The sequence below is a fragment of the Ictidomys tridecemlineatus genome, chromosome 1 (assembly GCF_052094955.1).
Source record: "Ictidomys tridecemlineatus isolate mIctTri1 chromosome 1, mIctTri1.hap1, whole genome shotgun sequence".
In the NCBI taxonomy this organism is placed as follows: Eukaryota; Metazoa; Chordata; class Mammalia; order Rodentia; family Sciuridae; genus Ictidomys; species Ictidomys tridecemlineatus.
Window position 1 is genome coordinate 127,788,831 of NC_135477.1, and position 15,015 is coordinate 127,803,845.

Consider the following 15,015-nt stretch of genomic DNA (forward strand, 5'->3'; position numbering starts at 1 on the left):
CATGCATGTTTTCTGTTGAACTCTGCCCAACTCGTCAGCCTGATTCTGCATCATAATTACAGGCATCCTCAGGAGGATGATGGTGATGGTTACAGATCTGATGTAACACCAGGGCAATTTTGAGTGTGTGACTGGAGCTTTGAACTTCTTTACTGATTTATTGCTATATGTTATAACTTTTCCTCACTTTGTCTGTACTGCTATGAGTGACTTGTTCCTCACAAGTAGAAAGGATAGAAAATTGACCTGAGAAAATATTTTCTTCATTTTCCAGGAAATCTGCAGGGAATTCCGGAACTACGTGAGAAATGGACTGCTCATATGCACCAGGGAGCATAACCCCGTTTTTGGCCCAGATGGCAAAATTCACGGAAACAAGTGTTCCATGTGTTCTAGTGTGTTGTAGGTATCCACCCCAGCTCTCCCTCTGACTCTTTTCATCACTGTTCATCTTGAGCCTCAGATTCCTCCTACATCTGTAGTATATCTACCATGGACTGTCAACTAGAAAATCTTACAAACACATGGAAAAGACATTAAGTACCACTGAAGTACACAGTGACAGTGTTATTCTCAAGGCAGTCTTCCTTCTATCTTCTAATTAAGTCAAAGGAAAAGTCTCCCTTTAGTGTTGATATGTTTTTAACACTTGACACTCTTTATTTATGACAAAAAGGGGGCAGAAGTTTCATGGTCTGGATTGCATGCTCCTTTTGGTCCCTCTACCTCCTCTGGTATATTACCACTCTGTGAGTATATTCAGATGTGGGTTAAGGTAATCCAGTTGAACAGACGTGTGTGGGGCTGAGACATAAAGATTGTTATAATAACCTGAAGAAGACAGAGAAGTGGAATAGAGAGGATTGTGTCTACCCTTTCAGGGAAAGTGCTAGACACAGATGAAATGCACACTTTGAAAAGTGTATTAGTGTGGCGGGAAACCCCTGAGAGTCAGGTTCATGTGCCACATTTGTACTGAAATGTTAAGTCAGGTCAGAGCTTGCTAGACCTTTCTGTTTGTTCGTGCTATGGATAAACCTGAGGGCTGGAGCTCTACTGTGTGGGGCATTAGAGAAGCTGAGTTTTATCAATTCTAATTCCTTCCTTGTTAGACTGCCAATTCCCTCTTGAACATCACTCTAAAATAAATGTGGAGAAAAATATTTAAATGTCTGTTTAAAGAAACAACAACAACAAAATAATAGTTTCCAATTACAGAGGTCTTGCCTTAAGTTTATGCAGGTAATTTCTTAAAAGGAGAGATTGACAGAGTGAAGCATTAGATTAACTAGTGACAGGGAGGAAAAGAAATAGGATTTTTCCTCTCATCTATTCCAGTTGCTTGTACTGTGGTAATAACCAGAGGTGGTAAATACTTTCAATGTCTAGCATGACATGCTACATAAAGTCATGCCTATTTCATAGTTTGAGCATCGGCTTAGGCACACAGTAAGAATTTAATACATGTTCATTAACTTCAGATTTTGTCTGAGATTACTTCCAATCTGAAAATTCTCTGATTCTTTCCCATATCTTTTCTTCAACCACTCTCATTTAGCCAAGCAGAAGAAGAGGAAAAGAAAAAGAGTGAAAGTACGTCAAGAAATAAAAGACAATCTGCTTCCTTTGAGGTGAGCTACCCTTTCTAATAAGTCAGAGGCATATGGATCTGGGGATGAGGAGGTGGCATTCGGGAACACGTGAATTCCCTGAAACCCTATGAAACCTTTGTACAGCTGTTGTTTTTGTGTGTTTGCATCTGTGCATGTACAGATGTGATTTTCTTGCTTGAGGATCCATTGATAGTATCGCTCAAAAATATCCATGCCTTCAAAGTTGAGAAGTATCCTAAAATAGGCCAACAGTTGACCTCCAGTTTAAAAAAATAAAAAGCTAAATTTCACTCATTCTTGCAAATCAGATCTAAACTTTGTTTAACACCTCCAACTTTCCTCCTTGATTTTTTTAGAAGTTATGTAGTGAATACCGCAAATCCTGGAAGAGTGGACAACTTATTTGCACCAGAGAGAATGACCCCATTCGGGGCCCAGATGGGAAAATGCATGGCAACACCTGCTCCATGTGTCAGGCCTTCTTGTGAGTAGAGCATCACCAGGGAGCTTGGGAAATGCTCTGGGAAATTCTTTTTTATGGAAATAATGCATTTTCTTCTTCAATGTAGAATTTAGTTTGAATGTCATATTTAAAAGTACCAACAAATCATAAAAGCAAATGGAGAACTTTCAGACTATAAGTGCATAAGAGATACAGCATTAGCAAGATGTAAAAGTGAACTAGTGTGTGATCTGATATATTTATGATATCTCAAATACTTAACATATAGAAATAGACAGAGACCAGGGTTGGGAAGGGGTGGGTGTTGGAAATGAGGAAATCTCAACTAGAGAATCTGATTTCAATTAAGAAGCATGCTTTTTGAGATCTTTTGCACAATATGGAGACTGTAGTTAATAATATATCATGTATTTCAGAAGAGCTAAAAGAGTACAATCTAAATATTCTAATCACAGAGAGATAAATTAATCATTCCACATGTATATCTGTATAAAAATATCACATTATCCTCATGAATAGAAGTTATTTGTCAAAACAATTTTTCACAAAAGAGATGCAGAGTTGTATCTTATAAGGCATTTCAGAAGTAATTTATAATTTTCCATCCTGATTGGAGATTAGTCTATGATAATCATACTAATTATTTTCAACTCTATGAAATATTATTAGTCAAATTAAGAAAATACATGATATTACAAGTAAAGTATCATTGTACTACATGGAAATTTTATGAGATTTTTTTCTTTTACTCACTATTTTTCTTCCCACCAATTCTGTGTGAATTTAGGGAATAGAAATAAAATGGATAAGAAGTATAGAGAGGAAGATTTGGGTTTAACATGAATAGTAACATAAAGATAATAACTTAAGGATAATGATTTCCATGTGTAGAAGTTGGTTACCTATTTTAGGGAACCTGAAGTTTGTGAAAAAAGTTAAATGATATGGACCCTTAAACAAGAATCTACAATTACCCCTAACTCATGTTTTGACTAAAATTATTTCCCAATTTACTTTCTCAACATTAAAGTTTATGAGGATAATGTGATATTTTTATACAGATATACATGTGGAATGATTTATTCAGCCTAAGAAACATAATCACCTCATATATTTATCTCTCTGTGATTAGAATATTTAAAATATACTCTTTTAGCTCTTTTGAAATACATGATATATTATTAATTACAGTCTACATATTGTGCAAAAGATCTCAAAAAGTCTTCTCTGTTGGATGAGGGGTAGGGGCAGTCTAATTCATCAGATTTCTCCCATAATGTTAGAGCAATTGAACTCCAAAAATCTTTTCTATTTGGAAAGTCAATATGATGATGACTTAGGTATCATAATAAGCATTTATTGAATAGATGTAATTGTCTGGCATATGATAAGATTTGCCACATTATCTCATTTAATTTTCATCATAATCATATGAAATAGGTTCTATATTATCACAAGTTACAAATGAAAAAACGAAGGCCCAGTGAAATTAAGAGTGGCAGAAAATCAGCTGAGTTTATGTTTTATGTTGGTAAAAAATTATAAAATGCTTCTCACTTTAGTATACTCAGGATATAATCTCTTATCAAGGCTTTACCAACTACTGGTGATATATTTGCCTATACATAGGCTTCTTTCAATCTGTTTTTCTTTTTCTCTACATTTTTTAAAGACAAGGAAATAATTCTGCCACCTAGTGGTCAGTTCTGCTGCTTTTTCTGATCATTCCTCATTAAAATATTTATTCAACTTGAATTTGTTTAGATCAGTTTTCACATAAAGAAGTATGAAAAACACATTTTAAACCTATTTTAATAAATACAATAAATACAAAAATTCTCCAATAAATACAAAATCTCTATTCAAAAACACTTTTATTACTCATATTTTGTGGATATGCTAACAAAGGTTACTGAGTTTCTTGATGATCTTTTTTCCTCCATTTCATTTTTTGCACTTTTTCATACCATGTGAAAATAATCTTTTCATATTTTAAAAATGTTTTAATTTGATGGGTAGTCAAATCTTGTATTGATTAGAAATCATTAAAACATTTTAACAAATTATGCAATTTTTTTCTCGATACAGCAGGATTTATTTGTGTCATATACCAGCTATGCTATAGGTCCAACCACTAAATTCAGTTTACAACACTAGTAATTGTTCAACATAGAAAGATCTATTGCTCTCACTTCATCTTATCATATGCTTATTTTTGGAATGTTTACTTACAATGATGATAATGCTGATGATATCAGTCCCTTATATGATTTATGCTAATCACTTGATGATGTAAGAGGTACTGTTCTAGTGACCTTAAATGTACCAACTCATTTAATACTCCATACATTCTTATGAGAAAGGTATTCTTACTACCTGTCCTATATCTCTATTGCTCTTCATTTAAAAACAAGGAAGGCATAGGGAGACTAAGGTATGTCTCATTTTCCTAGGATGATCTCAGTCCAGAGTATTTCCCCTTAACCACTCTGCAGTATTGCTGCCCAAACCAAATATTACCACTTTATATAAGTGTCCACAGAAGCAAATCAGAGAATATTACTGCAGTGCACATGCTGGGAAGTTAAATGGATTACTCATTGATAAAGGGAGTTCCTCTTAAACACTATTGTCTTCAGGTGTGGTGAACCTTTATAGTTGATTATAAATACAATGACAAAGTACTATTGGTGGATCTTGAGAATAATCAAAGCAGTGACTGATAAATCTATAAATGTGAAAGATCTGCTCTCCTGGAATAAGATCCATTTCTTCTCTCTCTCTATTTTCCTGTCCCTTGTAGTAAACAAGAAGAAAAATCAACAGCAAAAGAAAAAAGGGAAGCTGCAAAGGTAATTTTCTCAGAAATGCCGACTTTGTTTCTTGGCAATTTTTCTATATAATAGAATTCTAGTTATCTCATTAGCATAAATTTTTTGTTTGTTTCATGTCTGAAATAAACTAAGAAAACTCTTATCCTTTAAAAAAAGAAAGGGGAGTCTTTATGAAATTTTTCTAATACCAATTTTGCTTTATGATTATTCAAATTTTGAGGTTCATTTTTATAAAAAATATTGAATAGGATAGGAAGAGACCTAAACCCCAAACTGATAACTATGTCCCAACTAAGAATGGTGAGGTGGCCTTAGAACCACTCACAGACATTCACTCCTACAGCACCAGTAGAGAGAAGTAACACAGAGCCTGCAGACACAACACCTATAAGGAACCTTAATATAGATCATGTCTGTACCCTGTTACAACAGAATTGTGAAGCCTAGAAGAGCAATAACAGAGAATGTACTCTATATATACTGCTGCATACAACATCTGACCCACTGGATGGACCCCACTATTGTGAGATCTACAGAGAAAGTGGGATCCTCAAGCACTAACACAACAAGTGTCAAGATACACTATCACCACAGAAACCATAGGAATCTACAAAACCCCCTTGGAAGTAATATTCCATAATAATTATAATATTATGAATATTATAATTATGAATTATAATATTCATAATATTATGAATATTATTATTCATAATAACCTGATGCTCTGGAACATTTCATCAAGAGAGAGCTATGCCCTAAGGGGGTCTTCACATAACAGTGGAAGAGAAATCCATCCCAACAGATGAACAAATACCAATATAGGAACACAAGAATTATGAAAATGAAACAAGAGAATGTGTCACCATAAGGCTCATAATTTACCAGCAATTTATTCCAAAGATTGAGTGGATGAAACATAAGATAAAGAATTTAAAGAATGATTATAAAAGTGACCAACGAACCAGAGAACACAGAAAATTTTGTGAAAAAAAATAAGGAAACAAGTATAGGATATGAATGAGAAACTCAATTAAGAAATAGAAATATTGAGGAAGACCCAGACAGATATCTTAGAAATGAAAGGCACAATCAATGAAATAAAAAATTCAGTTGAAAGTCTCTTCAACAGATTAGATCAGGTAGAAGACAAAATTTCAGTTTGAAGACAAGTTGGCTGACTTTGAATATACACATAAAATTAAAACAACAGATAAGAAACTATGATTAGGTACATAAATCTGGGACAATATTAAGAAACTGAACCTAAGAATAATTGACATTCAGGAAGGAGAGGAAATTCAGACTAATGACATTAATAACCTTTCCAGTGAAATAATGGCAGAAAACTTTTCTGAATCTTGGGAATGAGACAGACATCTATGTATGAGAAGCACTTAGAACCCACAATAAACAAGCTTGCTGGTTTCACACAGTAACCTTATACACAATTTGCATTCAATTCTATTTTTAAAGAACAACTACAAAAGTCTGGACCTAATGATTAGTTGGGAAAGGTTCATTCAACTCTTTTATAATAAATGTTTTTGTTAGCTGCAAGGGTTTCTTATCAGTAATTTATTTTTTATTTATTTATTTTATTTTTTATTTATTTATTTATTTATTTATATATATTTTTTTTATTGGTTGTTCAAATCATTACAAGGCTCTTGACATATCATATTTCAAACATTAGTTTCAAGTGAGTTATGAACTCCCATTTTTACCCCAAATACAGATTGCAGAATCACATCGGTTACACATACACATTTTTACATAATGCCATATCTTATCAGTAATTTAAAACTAAAAATCTGTTTCATCTATTATATTTGATGATTTTCCAAGGCCTCTTTGATATTCCCAATGTTCCTCACCCTTTTTCTCCTTCTCTCCTCTCCTATTGTACCCTCCTGATTTAAATCCTCATTCCCCATCCCTGGACAGGGTTTCACTCTAGGAAAAATGTTGCTTTCTCCCGGGATCATACTTTTTCTGCTCACATCTATAAAGATGAGCATGCTTGTTTTTCCTCTTCTTGGCTTGCTAAAGACAAACCTTGACTCAGCAATTCTCTCTCACCTCTAGGAAGGCTTCCCTATAGGCCCATTGACTCTCCTCACCATGGTTTTTCATAACTCTTACAGATAGATTAAAATATATGTCACGACACAAACATGCATGTTTTCTGTTGAACTCTGCCCAACTCGTCAGCCTGATTTTGCACCATAATTACAGGCATCCTCAGGAGGATGATGATGATGGTTACAGATCTGATGTAACACCAGGACAATTTTGAGTGTATGACTGGAGCTTTGTACTTCTTTACTGATTTATTGCTATATGTTATAACTTTTCCTCACTTTGTCTGTACTGCTATGAATGACTTGTTCCTCACAAGTAGAAAGGATAGAAAACTGACCTGAGAAAATATTTTCTTCATTTTCCAGGAAATCTGCAGGGAATTCCGGAACTACGTGAGAAATGGACTGCTCATATGCACCAGGGAGCATAACCCCGTTTTTGGCCCAGATGGCAAAATTCACGGAAACAAGTGTTCCATGTGTTCTAGTGTGTTGTAGGTATCCACCCCAGCTCTCCCTCTGACTCTCTTCATCACTGTTCATCTTGAGCCTCAGATTCCTCCTACATCTGTAGTATATCTACCATGGACTGTCAACTAGAAAATCTTACAAACACATGGAAAAGACATTAAGTACCACTGAAGTACACAGTGACAGTGTTATTCTCAAGGCAGTCTTCCTTCTATCTTCTAATTAAGTCAAAGGAAAAGTCTCCCTTTAGTGTTGATATGTTTTTAACACTTGACACTCTTTATTTATGACAAAAAGGGGGCAGAAGTTTCATGGTCTGGATTGCATGCTCCTTTTGGTCCCTCTACCTCCTCTGGTATATTACCACTCTGTGAGTATATTCAGATGTGGGTTAAGGTAATCCAGTTGAACAGAAGTGTGTGGGGCTGAGGCATAAAGATTGTTATAATAACCTGAAGAAGACAGAGAAGTGGAATAGAGAGGATTGTGTCTTACCCTTTCAGGGAAAGTGCTAGACACAGATGAAATGCACACTTTGAAAAGTGTATTAGTGTGGCGGGAAACCCCTGAGAGTCAGGTTCATGTGCCACATTTGTACTGAAATGTTAAGTCAGGTCAGAGCTTGCTAGACCTTTCTGTTTGTTCGTGCTATGGATAAACCTGAGGGCTGGAGCTCTACTGTGTGGGGCATTAGAGAAGCTGAGTTTTATCAATTCTAATTCCTTCCTTGTTAGACTGCCAATTCCCTCTTGAACATCACTCTAAAATAAATGTGGAGAAAAATATTTAAATGTCTGTTTAAAGAAACAACAACAACAAAATAGTCTCCAATTACACAGGTCTTATCTTAAGTGTATGCAGGTAATTTCTTAAAAAGAAAGATTAACAGAGTGACACATTAGATTAAATAGTGACTGGGCAGACAAGAAATCAGGATTTTTCTCTCATCTTTTCCATTTGCTGGTGCTATGGTAATAACCAGAGGTGGTAAATACTCACAATGTCCAGCATGACATGACACATGTCAGAGGGAAATGACAAGAGAATGAAAGCATTAAGCTTGTGATCAAACCTCAAAAAAGGAGCTGCTACTGAGCTTGGTGGCACACACCTATAATCTCAGTGGCTCCAAAGGCTGAGGCCGGAGGATCATGAGTTCAAATCCAGGCTCAGCAACTTAGCTAGACCCTAAGCAACTTAGTGAGAACCTGTCTCTAACTAAATAATAAAAAGCACTGGTGATGTGGCTTATCTTTGGTACAAAAAAAAAGTAGCTGCTTAATCTTACTGAACTAGGATCACTGTTATGATCTCAAACTAAAATTTCTCTATGAACATTAGATCCTCTAAAATGATATTTAAAATTTGTATTTTATGGTAAAACATGTTTTTTAAACATGGTATCTTTTTTAATACTTTTATTTTGTTCATTATTTATTTTTATGTGATGCTGGGGGTCAAACCCAGTGCCTCACGTGTGCTTGGCAAGTGTTCTACTATTGAGCTACAACCCTAGCCCATAAAACATGTTTTATATGATGATGGGTTTATCATCGAACTTGGCATTACCCTTTGCTCTTGTCCTTGATGTGGTAGTTATTTGTACAGGAAAAGTTTCACAATTAAAAAGAAAGTCAAAACAATCGTGGCTTCTTATAGATCACTGATTGAAGTCATAAAATCTATAGACTATAAGATCAACAGAGAGGCATTAGCTGATTAAATTCGTGCTTTTTTATATTGCTATTTTTTAGAGAGGGGATATAGACTATTTAATTTATCTGTACATTGGCTAAAACAATAGCACTTGTTGGGGTGGGTATAAGTGTCATAAAGACTGTTTGACTTTCATTCTGAAAGCTCCTCATTCCTTCTTGAAACATGCTACCAAAGTCAGTGGAGAATCGTACTCAGCCTGTGATCTTCTATTGCAGCATGCTTGAAGAAGAGGAGAAGAAAAAACATAACGAAGAAGAAACAGAGAAAGTTGAGGCTGAAAAAGTTAAGAGAGAAGCCGTGGAGGTAGTTGTTTTAAATCATCAGAGTCACATACATATTCAATGTCATTCTTCCTCAACCTGTCTCCTACCCCACCAGTCCCAGGGTCTTAGTGTCTGCAAGATGAGGAAATATATTGGATCCCAATGGATTAGAAGACTCCTTTTCTTCTTATATATTAAGCCCAACAGGGCTAATATGCCTGAAGGGCTGTGCCTAGGTCTTTGTCCCTTCTTTCCTTTATCCTTTTCCAGTTTACAAGACCTCATCTCTACTTTTCTCTTACCTCTTACCTGTACTCCCTAGTGTCTATCTTTGATTCTGAGAGAAAAGTAATCATTTAAAAACATTAGGCAAGCCATGTCACCCAAAGGCCTCTCAGCTCAAAGTAAGAACTGAGGTCCTTCTAGTAGCTTACAGGCTAGGCTTGGTCTGATCCCTGTCACATCTCAGACCTTATTTCCTATTGTTCTACATACCGTTCTTCTGCTGGTTTACACTGACCATCTTGTTGCTTTTTGAACATGCCAAGAATCAATTCATGTCTTTCTGTCTTGTAGAATTCATGATATCATGCTTAAAAATCTGAATTCAGACTTGTGCTCTCAGGGTTCAAATCCTTGCTCTGTCTTCTTACAAGTTAAGTTCAGATAGCTAAAATCTATATGTCTTAATTTCCTCATTTATAAAATGATAATGTTATAATTATTTATAAGAAACTTACGTATGTATAATAGCACAGTGTCTCCCATATCTTTTTTTAACATGTTTTTAGATCTTGATGCACCTTTATTTTATTCATATATTTATATGCGGTGCTGAGAATTGAACCCACACATACTAGGCAAGTGCTCTACCACTGAGCCACAACCTCAGCCATAACTTAAGCACTCAATATGTAATATCTGTTGTTGCTGTATTTATTGTATTTATCTGTGTAATCTCATTACCCAATAGGATGTGTCACATTGCACTATTCACTAATTATTCAACAACTTTGCCTTCTATATGGCTTTGCTCTTAGGAAATTTCCTTGACTAAATAAAAATTCAGGCTCAGAATATACATTAGTTTCTCCCTAAAGATTTCCCCCACTTGAATAATATATTTAATAACTCTATCATTTATTATGCAAGAAAATGCCTTTATTTTTACAAAATTTGCTTCTTATAATTTCTTTTTTTTTTCTAAAAAAGTAAACACTTTGTATTAGTTTTCTATGTTTGCTACAACAAAATACCACAACTTGGTGGCTTAAAGCAATGTAAATTTCTTATCTATGATTTTGTAGGATAGAAGTTAGACAAACATACCAGTTGGGCTAACATCCAATGTTAGCAGGGCAGCTTGCCTCTCTGGAATCTCTAGGGAAGAATCCATGTCCTGCTCTGCAGCTTCTGGAGGCCATTTGTGTTGCACATGCTTGGACTCCTTCCTCCATCTCACAGCCAGCAACACTGCATCTCTCTGACTATTCCTCTGTGATCATATCTCACTCTCTATTCTGTCTCATCCTTTCAATTTTAGGGGTTGGTTCTTGAGATGAAGCCCATTAGGGTAACCCAAGATACTCTGTTCATCTAAAGGCCTTTAACCTTATCTTTGTCATGTAAGGTAATCTATTCACTGGTCCCAGGTAGTAGGACTTGGACATATTGGTGAGAGTGAGAGTTATTATTCTGCATACCGCAAATTCCTTTGCAAATTTAAGAGACAATAAATTGTGCTTTGTATCTGCCACAGTACTTGCTTCAGAATAATGTTTGAATTGAAGAGTTTCTAAAGAGATGAATACAACTGCTTTATATTCCAATTAATGTATGGCTTAGGCCACTGAGAAAAAAATCTTGGCTAATATTCTCCTTCTGCATCATGTTTTCTATGCATTCATTATGCTCTAGGGCATTGTGTTTTAGTTTTCAAAAGGGTAAGTGGAGGAAGGTTTCCAGTGCTTTGTCGTCTGATTCTGAAACCATCCTCCTTTTGGCAGAAGCTGTGCAGTGAATACCGTCAGTATGTGAAGGATGGGCGGCTCCCCTGCACCAGAGAGAATGACCCCATTGAGGGCCTGGATGGGAAAATCCACGGCAACACTTGCTCCATGTGTGAGGCCTTCTTGTGAGTAGGTCGCAGTCACTGCTGCTGCTGACTGTAGGAGGAAAGCTCCGGTGGGTGAGAGGGTGACCCTGCTGGTCTCTTCAGGAGGTAGATAATGAAGGCTGTATAGGCATTGAGTTTGGAGATTTACTATTTTAAGGTTACATACTTAGCACGCTTTTCTCCTAGTGTCCTGAAAGGTACTTGAATTACCATCAAGGAAGGCCCATGTGCTAAGGGCACATTTCCCTGGAGTTAATGGCATAAAAGGGTTAGGCCTTCTCTTTTCTGCACACAGGGCACAGTTGTGAATAATCCAAAGGTGTAATCTTTGGGTACTAACAAGTAGAAAAGACCTCTCATCAATATCCTAATTTCTTTTTGAGAGAAGGACAATATCTGTATTTTACAAAAGAAATGTCATAGTGAAAATTTGTTTACTGGTTTGCTATTACATGTGTGTCTTATTTTTTAAGAACTATTAAAAACCAGAACCATAGCTGGGCATGGTGGCACATGCCAGTAATCCCAGCTGTAATTCCAGTGGCTCAGGAGGCTGAGGCAGGAGGATTGTGAATTCATAGCCAGCCTCAACAAAATTGAGGCACTAAGCAACTCAGTGAGACTTTGTCTCTAAATAAAATACAAAACAGGGCTGGGGATGTGGCTCAGTGGTCAAGTGACACTTGTACCCCCTCACCCCCAAAAAACCCCAGAACAATGATATGGAGGTATATGCATTTACTTTTTTTCAAGTCCTGAGGTAAATAAACAGAGGTATAGATGTAATGGAATATTCTTACCTAGAGATATTTTCCTTTTAATATACTCTATATTGAGTGCTATGAATGATTCTCCCCTACCCCTCTCTAACAGCCTGCAAGAAGCAAAAGAAAAAGATAATGAATCCAGAGAAAAAATTAAAAGAGAAACTGAAAAGGTAATTGTCCTGGAAAAATACAAAATCAATCCTAATTACTGCTGGTAGTTACTTCCATGATCTTAAGTGATTCATTTATTCTCTATTAGTTTCTCAGATAACTCTAGAGTTTACGTCTATCCAGTAGTGTCTACATGTTAGTAACTGTCCATATTTATACATTTATCACATATTCTAATAATAATCTGGGATATTTATTGAGTACTTAAAACATATTGGCCACTATTATTTTATCCATGTACAATAGGTGCTATTACTTCCTTTTGTAGATGAGATAACTGAAGTATAGAGAGGCAAAAACCTTTACCCAAGGTTCTCTTGATGGAAAATTTGGAATTCTAACTGGCAATGCAGTTATCAGCATAGCATGGTTACCAGGCCACACTTAGGATATTATGCTAAATTTGTTAGGAAAGGGGAAGAATCTGGAGTAGAAAATGGTACTGAAACCACATCATAAACAGAACAACTGAAGTATCTGGATATGTTTAGCTCTTTGAAGAGAATATTCAGAAGCATGAGAGAAGGTCAAGAAAGCTCTCTTCAAATATCTAAAGAACATGCGTGAAAGAGGAAAAATACCATTGATTTTTCAGAAGGATGTAAAAGGCTTCATCTTTGCTTGCAGGCCTGAAGGAACATATCCTACTTTATTAACTTAGGAAAATAAACCTGTTTTCAAAGATTTCCCAAAAGTAGTATTATGGCTAGAATTATCCAGTAAAATTTTTGGAATAAACCATCTGGTAGGTAATGGGGTCCTTATCACCGCATGTCTTCCAGCAGAAATTAAATGACTTCTTGGCAAGTTAGGGATTGAGAGACAGTATGGATGGTCAGACCAGATGAAATTTGAGGATTTATCCAACTCTAATCTTTTAATTCTATGACATGTGCAGCGTTTTTAATTTTGTTTTTTTGCATTATGATGTAATGGAGATAGATAGCAAGCCCCTGAATAAGGACTGCAACCAGTCCTCAGAGAACCCAGTTTGTTAAGAGAGTCTTACTTATGTGTAATTACTGGTTCAGTCTGGATTTGGGGGATAACTTTCAAGGAAAAAGAAACACAGATCTCTTTTTGAGTTCTATGTTCTTAGTAGGAATTGGGTGATAGAATTGTCAGAGAAAGAAATCTCTAGGGTATTTCTTTCCCTCATCCCAGCACCTTTCAGGAAGTACTTAATAGGAACCAACAAAATAATTTCCAAGAACATAACCAAGGTCTTGCCTTTTCTCTTTCTTTTAGGATAACTGTAGTGAATTTCGGAGCCTTTTACAAAATGGAACTCTATTTTGTACACGAGAAAACGATCCTGTGCGTGGCCCAGATGGCAAGACCCATGGCAATAAGTGTGCCATGTGCAAGGCAGTCTTGTGAGTGCACAGATAGAGATCCTGTAGTGGGTTGAGAAAGTAGTTGGGAGGCAAAGCTAGGTAGGAGATGTGTGTGTGTGTGTGTGTGTGTGTGTGTGTGTGTGTGTGTGGCTTTTTCCTTCCTTACATATAGAAGAAACAAATGATTATCTATCTTGATCTGTAAAGAATTTTTAAGTAAATTTATATATACACACATACACACACACACACACACACACAAACACACACCAAGATTCATAGTTCTAGAAATAGACAATACATTATTAGGTCATTTTCTAGTTCTAGGGTAGAGCCTCGATCACCACTAGATCAGAATATTTTTCTTGATAATATTTAAGTCCTTTGACAAGTCTATCCATTTTCTCGATTATTTTAGAATTCCCACTAGGAATAAGACATGCAGATTTTACTGTAAATTTGAGTTTTCAATTTACAATTTTGGAAATATCACATTTTGGGAAATAAAACATTTAGAAGTACATCTAAAATATTTAATTCATTCCATAGCAATTTTCTGAACATGTCTAACATATAGCATATCTAATGATTACACACAGATGAATGAAACAAACTCTCAGAAATCATATAGGCCCCTAGGTATTAGATATAGACATGAGCTAATATAACATTAAAGGAATTGTTAAATGAAAAATGTTGGTATGGTACTTCAGAAAAAGCACAACTAATATAAAGTTCTAAGTGAAATTAGAACTGAACCTTGCAGTTTGGATCAGGTGTAGACATGACAGGAAGGAATGAAAAAAGAGTGAAATAGCAGAGGTGAGGACCTCAGTTAAGAAATCTATATTATGTCAAGAGCAAGGCATTTAGTTTAATTAGAATTTACCAATTTACCACATTTGAATGACAAATCAAGGATTCTGGGGTCAATTCTACATCTAGGAAGCTGCTGAAATGGTTTCAGGTAGGAGAGGAGGTGGCCAAAATGTGGTCCCTTTAGGAAGATCCATTTGCTCGCAGTAAAATTGAGAAAGAAAAGGAAGGGCCCAAAATTCAGAATGCTACTGGAGGAGAGTGAGGGGAAAGGGTTGCAGTAATCCAGTGAGAGACAACTAGAGTGCAGGAGCAGGGTAGAAGGTTAGTGGATCAAGGGGGAAGAATGTGAAGGTGAATTCAA

General features: G+C 35.8%; 1 protein-coding gene across 1 annotated transcript in view; it reads left to right on the forward strand.

Annotated features, from left to right (window-relative positions):
- The window catches only part of Spink5 (serine peptidase inhibitor Kazal type 5), a 93,251-nt gene that overhangs the window by 53,497 nt on the left and 24,739 nt on the right, over positions 1 to 15,015 (forward strand). The window contains exons 17-21 of the mRNA XM_078047399.1: positions 275 to 402; positions 9,397 to 9,484; positions 11,451 to 11,578; positions 12,434 to 12,497; positions 13,747 to 13,874. Coding sequence (XP_077903525.1) covers positions 275 to 402; positions 9,397 to 9,484; positions 11,451 to 11,578; positions 12,434 to 12,497; positions 13,747 to 13,874 — 536 coding nt within the window. The remainder of the gene's footprint in view (positions 1 to 274; positions 403 to 9,396; positions 9,485 to 11,450; positions 11,579 to 12,433; positions 12,498 to 13,746; positions 13,875 to 15,015) is intronic.